This window comes from Monodelphis domestica, chromosome 7 (genome assembly GCF_027887165.1).
Source record: "Monodelphis domestica isolate mMonDom1 chromosome 7, mMonDom1.pri, whole genome shotgun sequence".
Taxonomy (NCBI): domain Eukaryota; kingdom Metazoa; phylum Chordata; class Mammalia; order Didelphimorphia; family Didelphidae; genus Monodelphis; species Monodelphis domestica.
Window position 1 is genome coordinate 32,244,257 of NC_077233.1, and position 19,342 is coordinate 32,263,598.

Here is a 19,342-nt window from a genome sequence, read left to right on the forward strand (position 1 = left end):
CAAACCCACATCTCAGCGCCCTGGCCGAAGGCCCTTCTGCCCACTGCTAGTTATTGTCCTGGTCATGACCCTCCACATCTTTTCCCAGTTTGTTTTCCCCTAATCATAGGGAGAAGAATTGGATCCAGTATTTCCTTCATATAAAACTCCCCTTGGAGGGAGTTTCCCTTGGCAGTTCAGCTCCTCTGCAATTTAAGCCTCAGAAAATTGCCTAGAGCACTGGAAGGTTGGGAGAACTCTCCAGGGCAACATATAGGATAGATTGGAGCTCTTCCTGGTTCTAAGACTGACTCTTTAGCCACCATACCACACTTTTGCTGGGCTGTTTTTAGTCATTCAGACTCTTCCCGACCTCATTTGGGGTTTTCTTGGCAAAGGCACTCAAGTGATTTGCCATTTTCTTCTCCAGCTTATTTTACAGATGAGGAAACTGAGGCCAATGGGCTTAAGTGGCTAGGACATACACAGTGTCATACAACGAATAAATGTCTGAGGTTAATTTTGAACTCAGGTTTTCCTGATTCCAAGGCCAACAGTCTATCCCCTATGCCATCTAGCTGCCCTATACTACACTACCTCTCCACCAATTTTAAGATCTTATTAGATCTGGGTTCAAATCTGGCCTCAGACCCTTCCCAGCTATGTGTCCCTGGGCAAGTCACTTATCTCCAATTGCCCAGTCCTTGTGATCTAAAATATTCATAGCAGTTCTTTTTGCTGCAGGAAAGAATTGGAGATTGAATGGCTGTGCATCAACTATAAACAAGTTGTGGCATATGAGTGTGATGGGATACTCCTGTGCCATAAGAAATGATCAACGGGTTAATTTTGGAAAAACATGGAAAGACCTACATGAAATTATGAAGAGTGAGACAAGCAGAACTGAGAGAACATTATATACAGCAGCAATTGTTTGAGGAACTTGTGTATGTCCATCTCCAGAGAAAGAACTGATAAATGGAAATATATATATATATATATATAAATAAAAGGGGAGAGGGAAGAAAGGGAATTAACTGGCTATTTTAATGTAACAGATAAATTTTAAAAGACCGAAGGCAAGAGTTAAAAAAAATTCCTATTAGATCTCTCTCGTCTTTGTTCAAAGACATATGAATTATAATTGCTGGGTTCCACAGAGGATAAAAAATTCCCCAGACCAAGAGTCCAAGATAGTTGTCAAAGGCTCACCGATTAATGGCTGGCAGGAACTTTAGTTCAACTCCTTCATCTTGCAGATAAAGAGATTAAGGCTAGAGAGGTTAGCAATTTTGTGTAGGGTCACCAAGCTAAGGTCTGGTGTGAGATTTGAACCTGGGGAAATTTCCTGGGGATGATGACTCCGAATAAGGATTTCAGTGGCTCTTTTCTTTCTTTGTCTGACCAAAAACGGACAAATACTTCGTTATTTTCAGTAGCACACTTTCAATTTATTGACCTATGTGAAAATAATAGGTCTTCAAAGTCAGAATAAGAAAAAGATATGCAAAAGGGCATTTCTGTTCCTAGCAGGATTATACAAATATGCAAAAAAGGAATTAAGTTAAATTTTCTGTTTTAATTCTCCACTCCCCTCCCCGCCAAAACAAAACAAAACAAAAACAAAACTTCATTTCTAATGATACAAATGACTAAGGACCAGTTTAACAAAACCATCTTTATGTATATATTACATGCTTTGGGATATAGGTAAAAAAATGTTCCAAAAAGTTGATCAGAAACTTTTCTATTCACAATATACACAAGGAGTTACTAATCATCTGTATAAAAAGGGGAAAAAAAAGACGCCAGAGCACCTTTGATGGGATTCTGAAGCACAGTACAGATGAGAAACAAGAATCCTTTTTACAAACAAGGAAAGTGAGTGCTTCTGGAAAATCCTGCACTGACTCACAATTTGTTCCTCCAAAGAAAATACGAGGTAGCTTTTAGCCTCATAATTCAATCAACTGCATCGCGGAGCTCTTTTTTATTGATTTTTTTAAGGAGCACTCTTATTGAAGTCACTCAGGGACCTGGAGTCACACCTGGGGATCAGACAATGGTGCTCAATCCTAATGCCCACAATCGTAAGGCACGGTTATTCTGGGTGTTGGTTTCGGCTTTTGCTTTTGTTTTTGCATCACCTTAAAATACTGGCCATCACAGTGTGTTCTCTTTCAAACTTTATGACCATGGGAGCAATCCCTAGCCCAGTGGCCAAGAAGAATGGCAGCCCAATGGGATCATTACCAATCGAACAGTAGTTCACCATGCGGCTCGGTGTTGAGCTCATCAGCACAGTGAAATGGTACCTTTGGAAATGTACAAAGCACATTTATAAATAATTCGACATATTGCTTCATCTCCTATTTGTGCTACCATGAAGAAAGAGTCATATTTTGGGCTGCTACAGCAGATCCCGAGCCTCGTCTGGACCTCCCTCCCTTACCTGTCATCCCCTCCCCTCCTCCCCAGAATCCACTTCATGGTGCTCTTGAAAACATCACTCTGTACATCACCCTAAACCCATTCAGACCTCCATGAAAATCCAGCCTTCCTTCAAGTAAATTTTCCAATACTGTCTAAAATCTGCCAGTCCTCACATGTCGGTATGGGACGCTTCATAAACTCATGAGTCCATACATTTGTCATTGTGAGCTCATGCCTGAAAAAATGTCAAGTGTTGCTTTTCTTCAGTTTATCCATCTGAATTGTGCTCTGAAAATCCCACTTTCTCTTGAAGAGTCCCCCCTGTTCATCTGAGCTTTAGCCTACCACACCTAAAAAGTGCTTGCTGAACATAAATACTTCCACCAAGTACCAGATCTTGTTGAGGGTTAAAAAGAAAAAAAATGCAACAAAAACTGCCACCGAACCACAGCCTGAGCTCACTCGGTCATCACCAATAACCACTTTTGTTTGAAGAACAAATTTAGGGCTTTTTGGTGATGGGGGTACTCGGTTCTCTTTAAAAGAAAACATTAAAAAAATTGGTGTCTGTGGGCTCTGAAGACTTGAGTCTTCTTCAGCTTCTGCTGTTTGGGGAATCTCTGAAGATGTCCTTTTCAGAAGAACAGCACACTGGGCAAGGCACACTGGGGTTAGAATGCAGAGCTTGAACAAAAGTGGTCCTGGTGGCAGTTCAGACTAATGTTCCGGGCTTTGAATCTTCGTGCCAATAGAGCCTCTGTTCGTTACTGTCCATGTCGTTTTCCAGCCGGCTCCCATCTGTACAGTCCAGTTGACTGGCCTCGGCGTACTGTCTAGAACAAAAAATGTGGAAAAAGTCATTGCCCTGGGACCATCTCTGTATGTACTTTTTTTTTTTAACCCCTACCTTCTGTCTTAGAACCAATTCTATGTATTGATTCCAAGGCAAACGAGAGGTAAGAGTTGGGCAATGGGGATTAAGTGACTTGCCCAGGATCACCCAGTTAGGAAGTGTCTGAGGCCAGATTTGAACCCAGGACCTCCTGTCTCTAGGCCTGGCTCTCCATCCACTAAGCCACCCAGTTGCCCTCTTTAGGTAGTTTTAAATGACATAAAAACAAGAAGGAAAATTAGTAGAAAAACTAAAGGTAGTTAGTAGAAATCACATTCTAAAATTCAATGGGCATCACAATGTTATGTGCCCGTATTAGGAGCAACACCAAGGTTCTTCCCCACTCTCCTTCAAACCCACTGGGGTAATCTTTAACGTCACCAGTGTCTAGATCATAAGAGCCAGAGTAACTTGGCAAACTGCACTGAATTAGAAAGCTACAGGCAGATGAAATTATCATAAAGAGGCCATTCCACCAGGATGCATTCCAAGAAGTTATACCTTTACAGCGGCACAAAACATTAGAAGGTTAGGGGGGGATTAGTAGCAAAAATTCACTTTATTTATTATTTTATTTATATATTATTTTCCACACCTTACAGAGAAGAGAGAAAAACTTCTTTGAAGTACAATGAGGTGAAAAGATGCTACTTTAACCAACTCACTGTGTGTTTTCCTGGACATTAACAAAACATAGGCAGCTATTCCCTGCTTTCACACACTATTTATTTATCAAGAGCAAACAGATTTATCACACATGAAGCAACGCACACAAACGGAAAATGCTGTACTTACTACTGCTGGCTATATTGAGCATAAGAGAATTTAAAAATGAGCTCATTTCTGCGGATACAACCATTCGCCTGGACAGAAGCCCTTTGTTCTGCCTGATGACAGGTGGTGTTGGACAGGGAGAAAGGAACATGGGAAACAGGAAATAAAAGGACAGTTGCTTGAAGGGAGAAGAAAAACAATACCAATTTATGGCCGCAGGGCTGGGAACTAGACTGGAGCACGACAGAGGGTCACTGACTTGGGAATTGGAGGGCATCTTCGACTTCCTCATGTTAGAGGAAAAACTTGAGCCCAAGTTAAGTGACTTGCCCAAGGTCAGACAAATACTATGTCTATGCACTAGTCTTCCAGAATTTTATTTCATAGGTAGCATCAATCTAGCCAATCCATTTCTAGCTTTCTTTGTTCCTTCCTGTCTCTCTGCCCCAAGACAACCAAAAGGTGTGTAACGGAGATGGAATCTACATTGGTAGAGTACCCTGCCATGGATGATAACAGAAGTCCAGTGGAGAAGTGGAATGCCCTGCATTCCCTAAGGATCAGATATTCAATTTATGGAAACACTGAAGGTGAGAATTTCAAACACTTCTCTTAGGTTGTGGAACCATGAAAAAGTTTAATCAACTGAGCAGTCCTACCAAAGCTCCTTATTTTTCTTCTCAGAAAACATGGTCTTTCTCAGATTTAAATGATGATTGTGACTTTGGGAAAATTTCCCAGGTTTACAACCATCAGTCTTCCAGAAGGTTGTCTTCTCAAGCATCTCTTTTATTATGTACCATATATCCTTCAGACAGTGGCAGTTAAGGCAAATCAGATGGTCTTAGGAACCCCTGTGGGTTAACAAATTAATAAGGATCCTGGGAATGGTTTGTCATTTCTAGTTCATCATGTTTCTTTTCAAAAAGACAACCCCAAAATTTAAATTAAAAAAAAAAAAAAAGAAAAAATGAATAACATGGAAATAGGCATCAAGTGAAAACATTTGTACAATCCAGTGGAATTGCTTATCAGCTCTGAGAGTGGGGAGGAAAAAAAAGTCAAGTAAACATGGAAAACTATTTAAAAAAATAAAATTTAAATCAAAAGGACAACCCCCTTTATCGGGGCATCTTGGGTAGTCTGAATGACATTAACAATCTTGAGGGAGCAGGTTCTCTTGAAAAAGTATTTCCTGGCTCTGACAAGATTTGTGTCTAAGAGGTCACAAATGTCTTAGACCTTAGACCCACTTAAAAAATATATTGCATATGTGTTTTCTGTCTGAGCCTGAAAGGCAAGTAAGGCAGCTTATAAACATGAAAACTATTTGTGAAAATACAATCCACCCTAGTTAGAACACCCTTCCCTCAGGGGAGAAAAAAAGAGAAGTTCAAATTCTGGGCCCAAATTCAGAGTGGTGGGTTTTTATTTGAGCATCACTTGTTGCTGTCTAAATCTTGACTTCCTTTGAGATATATTTTCATTAAAATTTTAATTTGAGCCAACTCTTTCCTGGGTTGAAATAACTGACCCCCAACCAGACAATGAGAACTGCCGATACTACTAAGGGAACGAAAATCCTTCTAGGCTAGAAAACAAAGAAACACTCAGTTCACCCTCTGCTCTGCCAGTGTAGACAAAGCAATTCTAAGAGATTGTAAGTTGCCTTCATTAATGGGAGGATCTCTTCATTCGGAGCTCGCTATTACCAATAAAATCACAGGCCCCATTGGAAAATGAAAAAGTAAACAACCAACTGGCTTCTGTGATTCCTTTGGTGTTTCCCTGAATGCTTATGAAAGCCTGACTTTAAGAAAGACTGACAGCTGGTTGCTTCTGTCAACTTCTTAGAGGAAGCAGGTTCAGGACAGAAATAAACAGCAACATTTGCTTGAAATTAAGCTTGCCAACTGTCAATAGGATTCAGATAATAAAAGGGCTGCTTTGTAGTTGAGATGTTTGTCGTCTACTTTTAATAAATTATTTTAATTTCACTTAATTTTAATTTATTAACAATAACAATAGGTAGCATTTATATAGCACTTTAAGGCTCACAAAGGTAGTTTTAAATTTAAAATGTAATTTAACTCCTCTGTCATTCTGCTTGTTGGGTTCTGAATTTCAAAATGCCCCTGACATAGACTGGGCTGCAAGACTGTGGGTGAGTCACATATACCTCCCTAGTGATGCAAAGAACCCTCTGAGACCACAAGTTATAGATGACTTCCTAACAAGGTACATGTCTGCACTGGCAGAATAAGTTCCTGTACTACCTACTAATGAAAGCACGGGTTTAGAGCACAGAATGAATTCCTGCAGTACTTACCCCAGAGGCTGTCAGGAAGCTCAGAGGAGATCCTGTGTGTAAAGAGCCTTGCAAGTTGTAAAGCATGATATGAACATTGGTTATTATTACACTATAGAAGGGGCGCAATAATCGGGACAGGGCCAGGTACAGAATAAACCCGGTAATTCAGCATACTGTTCTATATACACAGAGAAAAACATTCAGCCTATTGTAAGTTCCTACAAATATATCCTGGAAACTTTTTTTTTTTTTAAGTTAAGAGGATCATCTAGACATGGATTGAGGTCTTCAGTTCCAAATAAGGTCACCAAGAGGCTTAGAGCAACGATTCAGCTATTCTCACCTGCTTGGAGGTGGCAAAGGATTGTAGACGTTGCCACAGTAGCTGGTATAGGAAGAATGTGAGAGGGGATCAGCCAGCCCTAATGTTATCTGTGTCCGCCAGTTCCCAGAGGCAGTTGTGGAAGACACTAGGAATAAATAACAAAGAATCATGAGTTCAGCATGAGTTGAATCAGCAAAGACATCAAGAAATGACAAGTACCTGAACTTTCTCCCGAAGGTCCCTGATTCCCAGCAGTAAAGAGAATGGGATGGAGGTAGTGGTGGCTGTACAAAAGAAACTTCCCTCCAAAGTTCAAATCAGAGGTAATTTCTTACATGGTCGAAGCTTCCCCCTCAAGAATGGTTGGTAGAGTGGGCAGCTAGGTGGCTCAGTGGATAGAGACAGGTCTAGAGACAGGAGGTCCTAGGTTCAAATCCAGCTGTGTGACCCTAAGCAAGTCCCAATTCCCACTATCTGGCCCTTACTGCTTACTGTTCAGGAACCAATACATTTGATTGTATTGATTATAAGACAGAAGGTAAGAGTTTAAATAAAGGGGGTTAGGGGGTGGCAGAATGTACCACAACTTCATTCTGTCAATAAAGCAGGAATGGTGGCATTTGCTTCTTCTGTTATCTAGATGCTCTGAGGAGGATAAAAGCATTACAAGGCCCTCTGAACTTTCCTTTAAGAGAATCACTATGGAAAGTGGGGTGGCTCAATTAGTTATTATTTTCTAATCCCTGAAACAATATTACATTCAGCAAAGGAACCTGATCTTTTCTGAATTTTATAGCTTGCCTCTTTCCTAGCCCAGGTGGCTGAGGAGGGACGGGATCAGAGGGGAGAAGATTCATTTCAACAGAGGGAGTAAATTGGAATGAGAAACAACCTGGAGGCTTGAAGTAATCCTGGGCTTCAGGGATAGTTATTACGCATTCTACCAAACCAGTTTTCCTCCATGCCTGGGATGGCCCTGCTGACCCCACATGGGGAATAGTCAGAAACTGATCAATGTTAGGACTGCACAGGCTCATCTTACTACTTTATCTCCCACTCTCAATTCCATAAAACTTACGCCAAAACACTATTTACTTATGCCTAACAGCCTGCCCTCACTGCTAGTCTCTGTGCTCTTAAGAATACTTCCTCGTGCATTTTTCTTGTATGTACATAGTATTTTCATGTCTCTGTATTGATCTTGCATAGTGTCCCCATCTTGTCTCTATTTTTCTTGTATATACAGTGTTCTCATGTCTCTATTTTTCTTTATATATATAGTGTCCCCATCTTGTCTCTATTTTTCTTTATATACAGTGTTTTCGGGTTGTCTCTGCATTTTTCTTGTATATACAGTGTTTTCATGTTGTCTTTTCCATTAGACTAGAATCTCCTTGTGGGCAGGAACTATTTCATTATATCCCAAGTGCTTAAGCACAGCTTCTACCAGTTTTACCAACTACTTTAACATTATCCAAATATGACTGAAAATGGAACTAAATGTTCCAGAAGAATTCTGCAGCTCTGACTGTTGAGAAGGAGGTGTGGAAATGCCCGTGTTGGAGTATAACTACAATGTAAAGATTGTCCCCTCTCTGTCAATGTCCTTTAAATCTCAGTAGAACTATCTGGCTACATGACCCCAAGTGAGCCATTTCTCTCCCTCGGACCATTTCCTCGACTGTCAAATGAGAGTTAATGCCTTGTCTACTTCTGCAGATTCCTCCAAAGGGGCGATGAAAGGGTAAGGATGTTCTGCTTAATGTTTAATGTTCCTCACACATAATATTTCATTTCCCATCTCTATGTCTTAAGCTCTAGCCTCGCTTAAGATTTAGCTCAAGCCCATTGGCTGCCTACTTTCTGGCACCATCACCGTCTCCTGTGTGCCCACTCTCTCTGCCTCTTGGGTCTGAGGTCCTCCAGCTCTCCATGTCCGCCCTCAGCTGAAGCTGGTCATTTACCCTACTCTGATGAGTAGGCAGTCTCCAGGGACAATTGTTTGAGCAAGATGGAGAAAAACCAGTCATTACTATTGGCCCTGCAGCAGAAGACTGGGTTGTCTCCCTTAATTAGAATGTGACCTCCTTGAGAGAAGAGACTGTCTTGCTTTTCTCTTTTAATTACCAATGCTTCGTAGAATGCCTGGCACAGTCAGGGCTTAATAAAAGCTTTTTTCATTCATTCATTCCATTGTGCACATACAAGGTCAGGGCTCTTTAGCAGGGTATGCTGACAGAATGGAAGCTCCCTCCTTGGGGCAGGAACTTTTATTTCTGTCTCGGTATCCTCAACATCAAACCCAGTGCTTGGCACTTAGGAGGGATCTAATAAAAACTCTGTGGTTAAATGATTGCTTTCCAGGGCGCCTAGATCAAACAGCTGTAGGGAAGGCAATGGCCTCAGGGGTGTGATCAAGCTCTGGGGGCCTGGGTCAGCCATTAAACAAAATGACTAACACATACCCAAATAACTGAGAGCTGATGCTACCTGCCTGCTTTGTTCCCTTGACTTGAAAAATGACCCTCTATATCTGCCTTCTAAAACATTTCGAACCACTTTTTGTGCTGCACCCCTTGACAAATCTTGTGGAGCCTGTTTAACCCATTTCTAAATAATGTTTTCAGATAATTTAAGACTGGGACAGCCAGGCCTACAGACAGGAGGTCCCAGTTTCAGAAATGTCCTAGCTGTGTGGCCCTGGGCCAATCATTTAACCCCCATTGCCTAGCTCTTACCTCTCTTGTTTCTAAGAACCGATATGTTATATTGATTCTAAAATGTAAAAGTAAAGGTTTTGAAGGATAAAAATAAATAAAATAATTTAATGAAACGCTATATTTAAGTTTGCTTAGTGAGAATAAAGTTGAATTTTTTCATCTAGGGTTACAGATTCCCCAAAATCTAGCCACGGGCTCCTAGACCTCACGTTAAGAAACTCTGTCTTAAAGGAAAAGAAATAACTTTCATTTTTCATCTCAAAGTGAGCAGCAAATGATTTTTCAACTACTGTCAATGGTTGACATGACATCAACTGTTCTTTCCGTTTATTTTTCATTTAATTCAATTCATAAATATTTGTCAAGCACTTAGTATGTTAGGCACTTTGCCAGGCTTGGAGAAGACCCCCCCCACCTCCCCCTGCCCCTAAACCAATCTCTACCCTTAAGCACATTACATGCCAACGGCCCCCTCGGTGGTCTAACTTTAAAAAGAAATTGAGTATAATTGGGATTTGCAGCCACATGGTTTTTTAACTCCTAATAACAATGAATGAAAGAAGTCTTCTTTTTAATGAGTGGCCCAAACCTGGTGAAGAAAAAAGCACAAACCACTCAGAAAAAAGAAACCAGCCCAATTCCTACTCAGATCCTCAATCTGATAACTCACTTGGCTACAACTTCTGCTGGGAAAACCTTTGATTTTGGGGAGATCAGTTCCCTGCCCTGGCATTACCCATCATGCCTTTCCATCTAACTCCTTGACCCCCTGTGCCACCTCTACCACCCCTCCCAGCCCCCACATCCTTATTAATCTAAACCTTAAAATTTAATGAACCCCTTGAAAAATATTTAGAAAACGTTCTTCCCTTCGTTGCCCACTGCCAAGTTCTTCCACAGAGAATCAGGAGCTTTATGGAAGGCAGACTTCATACAAGTCTTGAGACATGAACGAGAAGGGTCCTCAGGCTATTAGGGGAGGGGGTTGGAGTGGGACAGTGCTAATGTTCTAAACACGACTTAATTCTCCTTTCACATCAGAAGTGGGAGGAGGTGTGAGAGTACACTGAAAAAACTCTGCAGGGACCAATTTGAAATAATGGTTATAATGAACAACTAGAAACACCTTTTTTAAAAAAATCCTCTCATCTTAGAATTAATACTGTGTATTGGTTCCAAGGCAGAAGCTCAGTAAGGGTTAGGCAATGAGGGTTAAATGACTTGTCTAAGGTCACACAGCTAGGAAAGGGCTGAGGCTACATTTGAACCCAGGATCTCCCCATATCTGGGTCTGGCTCTCAAACCACTGAGACACCTAGCTGCCCTCAGGAACATCTATTTAAAGAACTTTTGGTACAGGAAAGGAAACACATCATTATTTTGTACCTTCTACAGTTCTAATGTCCTGGCTGCAGGCAGATCATTGGTGCTAAATGTCTATTGAATAAAATATAAAATCATATGCTGGCATAGTCCAGGGGGCAGAGAGCTAACTTTGGGGTCAAGAAGACCTTGGTTGAAGACCCACCACTATTACCTATTGTACTATCCTGGGTAAGTCACTTAGCCTTAGCCATCGCTGCACTGGAAGAGGGAATTTCCTTAGAGTTTCCCATTTCACTGAAGTCACTGGCTCAGTCCCCCAAAATAAAGTATAGCCTTCTTTCCATTTGTTTTCCTACTCCCAAATTACTCTATACCTTTTTGGTTTGTGGTTTACCAATAGTAATTTCCTTGAAGGCAAGGGCTTCATTTTTATGTAGCACACAGTAGGTGATAAATTAATGCTTATTTCCTGACAAGGCATTAAGGGGAGCAACTATCTTGATTCCAACTTTCTCAGCCCAATTTCTCATCTTTCCTTGTCTCTAGGTTCCAGCCCTTTAGGACAATAAGGCATTTCTCATCCTTTTCTTTCTCATCTGTCTTTAGTGTATTCTTGTCTCTCATTCTGGGAATGGATCCTCAATTCTCCAACTGCCAAAATAGTCCAGTGAAGGCTACCCTTCCTTAGACCCCTTATAGAAGTGACCCTCTTCTTCCCTGAATCTTTCATGTTACTCTTAAAATACCTTCAATATTTTGGGTTCTTGGTGTCCATGTTGTCTTCCCTACAAGACTTTAATGAGCCCCCTCTCATCTTTGTATATTCGGATCTCCCACATCATGCCTGGCCAAATCAAAACTCTTATCACTGCTAATCCGGTCCTTTTTCTTCACTTTCCTGCTTCTTAGGAGCAGAGGTGTCAAACCAAGGCTTCTATCATTTACTGTTACAAAACCTCCCAACATGACACCCCCAACGAGATGAAAACATCAATGGGAAATACGGAACAGAATAAGTAAAAATACAACACAACACGGTGAATGTACCTTTGTGGTTTTTTAAATCAGTGTGAGCCTTCAGGTACCTGTTTCTATATGAGTTTGAGTCTCCTACTTTAGAGGGTCACTAAAACTCTTATGATCACTCAGTGTTCCAATCTCAGAATCATCCTTAACTTTTGCCTCTCTCTCTCTCCTCCCAAATGTCTGGCCAACTGCCAAACCCTGTAGATATCTCCCCCACTATAGTACTCCCATCTGTCATCCCCTTTTTTTCTGTTCACTCAGACGCCGCATTAGTTGATGCTCCTATCATGTCTAAACTGGGGCTATTGCAATAATCTCTTGGAATTGCCTTCGGTCCCTAAGCTACTTTCCAACCTGCTGCCAAATAGTTTTCAGAAAGCACGATGCTCTATTCTGGCTCAAAAACCTCCAGAGGTTCCCCATTGTCCCTAGGAAAGAGGGTCTTAATCTGTGGTCTGTGAACCTGGTCTTTAAAAAACTTAGGTAACTGTATTTCAATATCATAGATTTTCTTTGTAATCCCATATATTTTACGCTAAATATGATATTTTGAGAAAGGGTCCGCAGGCTTCAGTAGACTACCCAAGGAATCCAGGACATAAAAAAGGCTAAGAACTTTTGTCCCAGGTTATTTCCAGTTATGTCTGACTCTTTATGATCCCATTTGGGATTCTCTTGGCAGAGATACTGGACATTTCCTTCTCCAGTTCATTTTCAGATGAGGAAACAGAGTCACCCAGCTAAGAAGTGTCTGAGGCCAGATTTTTTTTTTTAACCCTTACTTTCTGTCTTAGAATCAATACCGTGTATTGGTTCCAAGGCAGCAGAGCAATAAGTGTAGGCAATTGGGGTAAATGAAGTGATTTACCCAAAGTCCCACAGAGAGGAAGTGTCTGAGGTCAAATTTGAACCTAGGACCTTTTATCTCCAGGTGTGCTCTTTGTCCACTGGGTCACCTTCCTGCCCTATATTTCAGTAATTTTTTACATGTTGTTATCTGCATTTACTATTTCTATCTATTTCCATGTTGTCTCTTTTCCATTAGAATTTGTTTCTTAATGGCAGGAAAGGTTTTCTTTAATTTTTTCTTTATGTCCTCAGCTTGAAGTAGAGTTGATGTCTTCCCCATGCATATCATGAACCAAATAAATGCTGGCAATTTCTGCCTTGAACAAGATGTTCATATGAATTAAGATTCAGCCATGGATGGATTCCCCAAATTATAGAGCTTCAACAGAACTCAGAGCTCAACTAATCCAACTCCCTTCATCCTATCGATGCCAGACTGGATTTGCTCAAATTCACAAAGAAAACAAGGGAACAATCAGGCAGTATGAAAAGCCAGAGGACTCTCAGCATTGCCTTGCTTCCAATTGCTGGTTCCTAACCTCTTTATTTTCTTTAAATTTAAAAAAAGTTAAAAACAAAACAAAGCCCGACTCCTCTCTTACCTGAAGTATAGGAAGAAGCTCGACTGCTTGGGGAGCAGGGCACCTGCAGAGGAGAGAATCCCAGACTCCTCTGAGAGCCTCGGTCAGAATCAAAGCTTGCCTGCAAGCCGTGACCCAAGTCCTTGTGTCCAGAGGCTCTCTGGTACCAGCCCCTCAGGTGCTCTGCTACTAAGGCTTTGTGAATGTTTTTGGTGATGTGCTCAGATTTCACGGGTGCCTTCCTGGGCAGTCGGAGAGTTGCATACGGGTTGTGGGGCACCCGGTCCATTTCGTCCTCGTGGTAAGACCTGTACTCCTTGTGACGGTCGTACCCGTAGTGCGCCGACGTGCGATAGGAAGGGTTCACACTGTACTGCCCCTCGGTGTCATTCTCAAAAACATACGTTCCGCTATAGTAAAGATCACACTCGCCGTAGGGCGGGTACCCGGAGATGAAGTAGTTGCAAGGGGGCTGATCATGACTCTTTGGGTAGCTGCCATTCCTCATGTCCTTCGGGGCCAGGTTGGGCATGCTCCCGGAGTTGGATGTCGAGACGTGGTGCTTCTTGGACCTCCTTCGGCCCCTCGTGCGCGTGTCAAGAGTTTGTGTGGCGTAGTATGGGCCGGCACTGGGCGTCACGCAATAATATTCTGCGCTTGACTGGCTCGTGTAGGAGGAGCCGTCGTCCAGGATTTCTGTGCTGCTACTTCTTTGGGATTTGGAAAGGGAAAAGAATGGCTTGTCACCATCCAGCTCAGAGAGCAGATGGGTCTGAGACTCCAGGCTTCCACTCCTCTGCCGGCAGTGCTGTGGGGAAGAGTTGGGCCTAGGAGAGATGGGAACCAAACTTGTTAAGAAAAAAATGACCAGAAAGAAGGATACTATCTCGAGATTTTAATACCAGGCCTGGAGTTTCAATAGATTCTTCTCATTTTAAAATAATATTTATATATTGATAAATATTTTATAATTTCTAGTGTTAGAATAGATTTATAATAAATAATTTATATTTCATATATAACCTATATCATATAATTAGTAATTATGCTAATTAGCAATGAATTGTCATTAATAGTTGTTAGTAATATAATTAATAGTATACTTTATTAGAAATGATTATTAACAAGAAAATTAAAATTTTTATAACTTTTCATAATATAATCTCATATACAATACTATATAATCTTATTGATTTATTCCTATTTGTTATAATATATTATTTATTATAATATAATTTCATAGATATACATAATTTTTCACTCCCAAAAATTATTTAGTTAATTAAATTTGAGCATTTTTCCATGGTTAAATGTTCTTTCCCTCCCGTAGCCAACTAGCAACTCCACTGGGTTTTATATGTGTCATTGATCAAGACCTATTTCCATATTATTAAAAATATGTATCATCTTTGAAAAATGTTAAAGACATAAAATGACAGATTTAGAGCTGGAAGTGAATTTAGAGGTCTTTTAGTCCAGCTCCTTTATTTTATTTTATTTATTTATTATTAGAACCCTAATCTTCCACCTTAGAATCAATACTATATATTAGTTCCAAGGCAGAAGAGCAGTAAGGGCTAGGCAATAGGGAAGAAGTGACTTGCCCAGGGTCACACAGCTGGGAAGTATCTGAGGCCAGATTTGAACCTAGGACCTCCCATCTCTAGAACCTGGATCTCCATCCACTGAGCTACCTAACTACCCCCTTCCCTCATTTTATGGAGAAGAAACTTGTCAAAGGTCACACAGGAAGTGAGGGGTTCACTTTGAGCCTCAATGTCCTGATTCCAAATTTAGCTCCCTTTGCCATAATACTCCAAAATACAAAGGCCAGAGGTTAGAATTCATCTTCTTCCCATTAGGAGGCAGAACTCCAGAGAAAAGCCAGGCTCCAGAAAATGTATGATCTGAATTTTTCCTCTAGGGATGGGGAAGTTGATCTAAAGATATACAACCTTCCCAGGAACAGAAGGGGAAAATTCCCCAAATTACCACCTGGAGGTCATTCTTTCTGGGTAAAAGATTAAGGAATGAGGCTCTAAACTTCAAATCTAGTTTCGGTTTGGTTTTCTGTTTCTTCTATGCTATTTAACTGGTGGTAAAAAAGTAACACATATATAAGATGCCTGATAAGGATAAAAACCATTGTCTTAAAAAAAATGCCAATCCATGAATACAGGCCAAAATAGAACAATGACAATCTTCTTATAAATAAGCTTCAGGTACCTCCTGGTTTAAATATAGCAATTCCCTTTTCGCCTTTCAAATAAAACTTAAATCAATTAACATTTGACTCTTACTCTAAATGGCTACTGCTGTAGGCATTTCGGGTGAGAACAGGGGTGGTTGGCATGCTTCTGCCCCCCTGGGGACGTCTCTCCAGAGTCCTATAGGGACTGCTGTGTGTCGACAATATTTCTCTGTGAAAAAAGAAGAGAGTCCAGTTAGTAGTCGCCTTCAAAGTAGGTTTTGATAAACAAAACAATAGCCAATACTAGAAAGTTGAGAGGATGCTAAAAAAGAAATAGGAGTCCAATTTTTATTCCTCCAGCCCCTAAATAAATATTAAATAACAAAAAAAATAGCACTTTATATTTATAAGAATAGCCAAGAACACACAGGACTTGGGAGTTTTGAGTTCAAAATCTATCTCTAGCTATGTGACTCTGAGCAAGTGACTTAACTTTTATGAGCCTCAGATAGCTCAGATAAGATTTCCAATTAAGTTAGAGTCAGGGGTGTTGATCTGAGGTGGTGCAAAAGGAGTGCTCCTTCTACCCCCAAAAGAAATCTGAATCCTTGTTTACTGACACATTTTAAAGAGTTATGGCTCATTTTCTTTTGTATTATCTTCCATAACTTCAGAAAACATTTCCTGGGAGCATCAGCTTCCTCTTCTCAGTTCTAAAGTTTGACAAGAATGGGTTCTTTGAATAAAAGAATAAATGAGAAAGAATTTGTCCCTAGGTCTTCCTGAATCCAAGACCAGCAATGCCATGGAGATTTTAGAAGAATAATAAGGTTAAGCCACATGGTTTAACCATCAACATGGGTCTTCTTGATTTTCTGAAATGTACTTTGTAACAAGGGCAAAGGTGGAAAGGCTTTGGACTTCTGGGAGAAATGGATGTTGGAGAGCCCAAAGGTAAGGATGGGATTAACAGTGCTGACCGTATGGTAAGTGCTAATTAAGGTTTGTTGAACTGATAATGGAAACAAACTCTTGGCCAACATCTTACCTGGACTGTCGGCCTTCCATGAGTTGTTCATTAATGGAAGACTTCCTGAAGCGGATTCTCTCCAGACCAAGAGACTTGGGTGGAGGAATTCTCGGAGAATGCGGAACTGAACTGGACCGCTGGGCAGGAAGGGTGAAGGAGTCATTGGCTGTGGGGAATGAGAATATTTCTTAGCAAAACTTAAAAGGAATGTATCTGATGACCTAGTGAAGAAAACATTCCTTCAGAAAGCAAGATGGGATTGGGGGGGGGGGGGCGGGGGCGAGGGCAGGGATGGTTTGCAGTTGAAAAGACATTAAAGCATTCCCCCTCTGGGACCGGAAATCATTCTTGCATCCCTAAATGGGTCAATTCCTAGAAAAGTGCTCACTCCATTGGAGTGGGTAAGTAGAAAAGGCAGGTAAGGAGGGAAAATATAATCACATTCCAGCAATTCAAGCTGCAGAAACAGATTCAGTTCTGGTAACTTTAATATATCCTCTCACCCCTATCCATACCCCTACAGAAAGCAAGGAAAGCAATGAGATAAAAGGTGTGAGTGATTTACTGTGTTATCCCTTTCAGGACTCAGAGGCAGCTAGAGTGCAGTGGATAAAGCACTGAGCCTGAAGGCAGGAAGACTTGAGTTTAAAACCAGCTTCAGACACTTAGTAGCTCTGTGACCCTGAGCAAGTCACGTAATCCTGTTATTTGCCTCAGTTTCCTCATCTGTAAAATGAGTTGAAGAAGGAAATCACAAACCACTCCACTATCTTTGTTGTGTGACCTAAAGCAAGTCACTTAACCTTGTTACCTCAGTTTCCTCATTTGTCAAATGAACGGAGAAGAAAATGGCACACCACTCTAATGTCTTTGCCAAGAAAACCCCAAATGGGGTCACAAAGAGTCAGGCATGACTGAAAACCATTCAACCATCACAAGCACTCAGGATTACCCTCATTAAGAAAGAGTCGTCCCCGGTTAACGGAACCAAAAGAATAACTTCGACAAGGGGGGGGTCTTTAGTCACCTGCTAACTCTAAAGCCAGATATCTCTGGCAAGGGTGCAGTCTGGGGACCCTGAAATCCCAAACACACACAACTCCTTTCTGGGTTCATGAGGGAAACAAACAGCATGCCTTTGGGGGTCTCTTTCACTCCTTATCCCTCATAATTCTTCTGCCTTCCGCCGGCCGGATCATCTCCTAAATTAATCTCCTATAGTTTGTACCTAGTGGTTTACATATCCTCCCTCCATTGGATGACAAGCTCCCTGTGGGCAGAAATTTTTCACTTTTCTTTGAATCCTCAGGACCTGGCACATAGCAGGCACTTAATAAAACCTCACTTACTGACTGACTCCAGGAGAATTTGACTAGTTTTCACTAGGGAAGCATCTGGAGTAAAGAAGACATGAGTTTAAATCCTGAAAACAGTTATTGATTAGATGATGCTTGGGCAACTGACTTTAACTTATCGAATCTCAGTTTTTTATATGTAAAGAGGGAATAATGACTCTTGTACAATCTATTTCCTCTCAGGAATATCCTCAGGGAAATGCTCTGTGAAACAAGAAATACTACATAGATACGATCTGTCGCTATTCTTTGGAAATCCAAGGAGTATTTAAGATGTTCATTGTGTCTATGGCTATTCGCAGCAATACAAGGATCTAAGACAATTCCAAAGTAGTCATGATGAAAAATGCTATCCACCTCCAGAGAAATAACCGATGGAATCTGAATGCAGATTGAACCACACTTAAAATAAAAAAAAAGAACTTTCTTCATATTTCTTTCCCTTTTTTCTATTTTCTTTCACAACATGATTAAAATGTAAATATGTCTTGCATGACTGTACGCGTATAATCTATATTAAATTGCTTGCTTTCTCACTGAGGAGAGAGGAGAGGGGAATTTGGAACTCAAAATTTTACAAGGCGAAAATTAAAATTTTTTCAAATGTAATTGGAAAAAAATAAAATATTTGAAAAAAGAAAATTAAAATTAAAAAAGAAATGAAGTCGATTTTGTGCTATACCCTGATTCTCTGAAAAATTAAAATCTATATATAACATAAAGAGGTGTGAAAAATCATATTAGAGAGGGGAGGATAAGGGTGGTGATGGGCAATGCTTAAACTACTCTCATTGTAACTGGCTCAGAGAAGGAAAAACAAGTATACTCAGTGGGGTACAGAATTCTATCTTACCCTCAGAGAAGTCAAAGTGGAATAAGACAAAGGAAAGGGGAGTTAATTTGAGGGAGGGGGAAGAAAGGGTATGTGGGGAGGCATAAGAAGTGCTTATTGGATCTGGGAGGGGGGAGGATAGAGGGAAGGGAAAGAAAATGAAATTATGTAAACATGGAAAAAGATTTTAAAAATTAAAAAAGAAAAATTTAAATCTACTATTACTTATAACCATTAATTAACCAGGATATTCAATTAACCAGAGCACCGATGTCCTCAAATGTCCTTTTGGAGGGGAGAATTTTCTCAATCGCAGTAATAAACATGATTTAAAAGCAAGAAAAGAGGATAGATTTGGATTTTTTACATTAAAAAAAATTAAATCCATTTGAAAAAGAAAAAAAAAACTCACCATCATCATAGGTCGTGGTATCTGACAAAGAACTGCTTTCAGAGGGGATTATATCTTCTGTGAAGGAAAATTAAATCTCTTAAAAAGAATTTTTTAATACAGAATGTATTTAGTGAATTATAATAGGACATTTCTTTTTCTTTATTCAGATGAACACATTAAGAATAATTAGCTATTAAAATTCCCTCTGTAGGATTTTTCTGGGGGCAGGATGAAAACAAAAGAAACTCGAAATACCTATTACAAGGGTTTTATCTGAGTGTTTCCTAACAAAGATTTTTGTCTGTTTCCCTTCTCTGCTCCCTC

The 19,342-nt window shown here is 40.4% G+C and overlaps 1 protein-coding gene across 4 annotated transcripts in view; it reads right to left on the reverse strand.

Annotated features, from left to right (window-relative positions):
- Positions 1-1,408: 1,408 nt before the first annotated feature.
- FRMD4B (FERM domain containing 4B) overlaps positions 1,409-19,342 on the reverse strand; it is a 395,155-nt gene continuing 377,221 nt past the window's right edge. For all 4 annotated transcript variants that reach the window (XM_007500068.3, XM_001372543.5, XM_007500069.3 and 1 more), the window contains 6 exons: positions 19,037-19,093; positions 16,456-16,603; positions 15,517-15,636; positions 13,238-14,043; positions 6,733-6,859; positions 1,409-3,245 (listed from right to left, as the gene is read on the reverse strand). In XM_007500068.3, the coding sequence (XP_007500130.2) occupies positions 3,125-3,245; positions 6,733-6,859; positions 13,238-14,043; positions 15,517-15,636; positions 16,456-16,603; positions 19,037-19,093 (1,379 nt within the window). In that variant the 3' untranslated portion in view covers positions 1,409-3,124. The remainder of the gene's footprint in view (positions 3,246-6,732; positions 6,860-13,237; positions 14,044-15,516; positions 15,637-16,455; positions 16,604-19,036; positions 19,094-19,342) is intronic.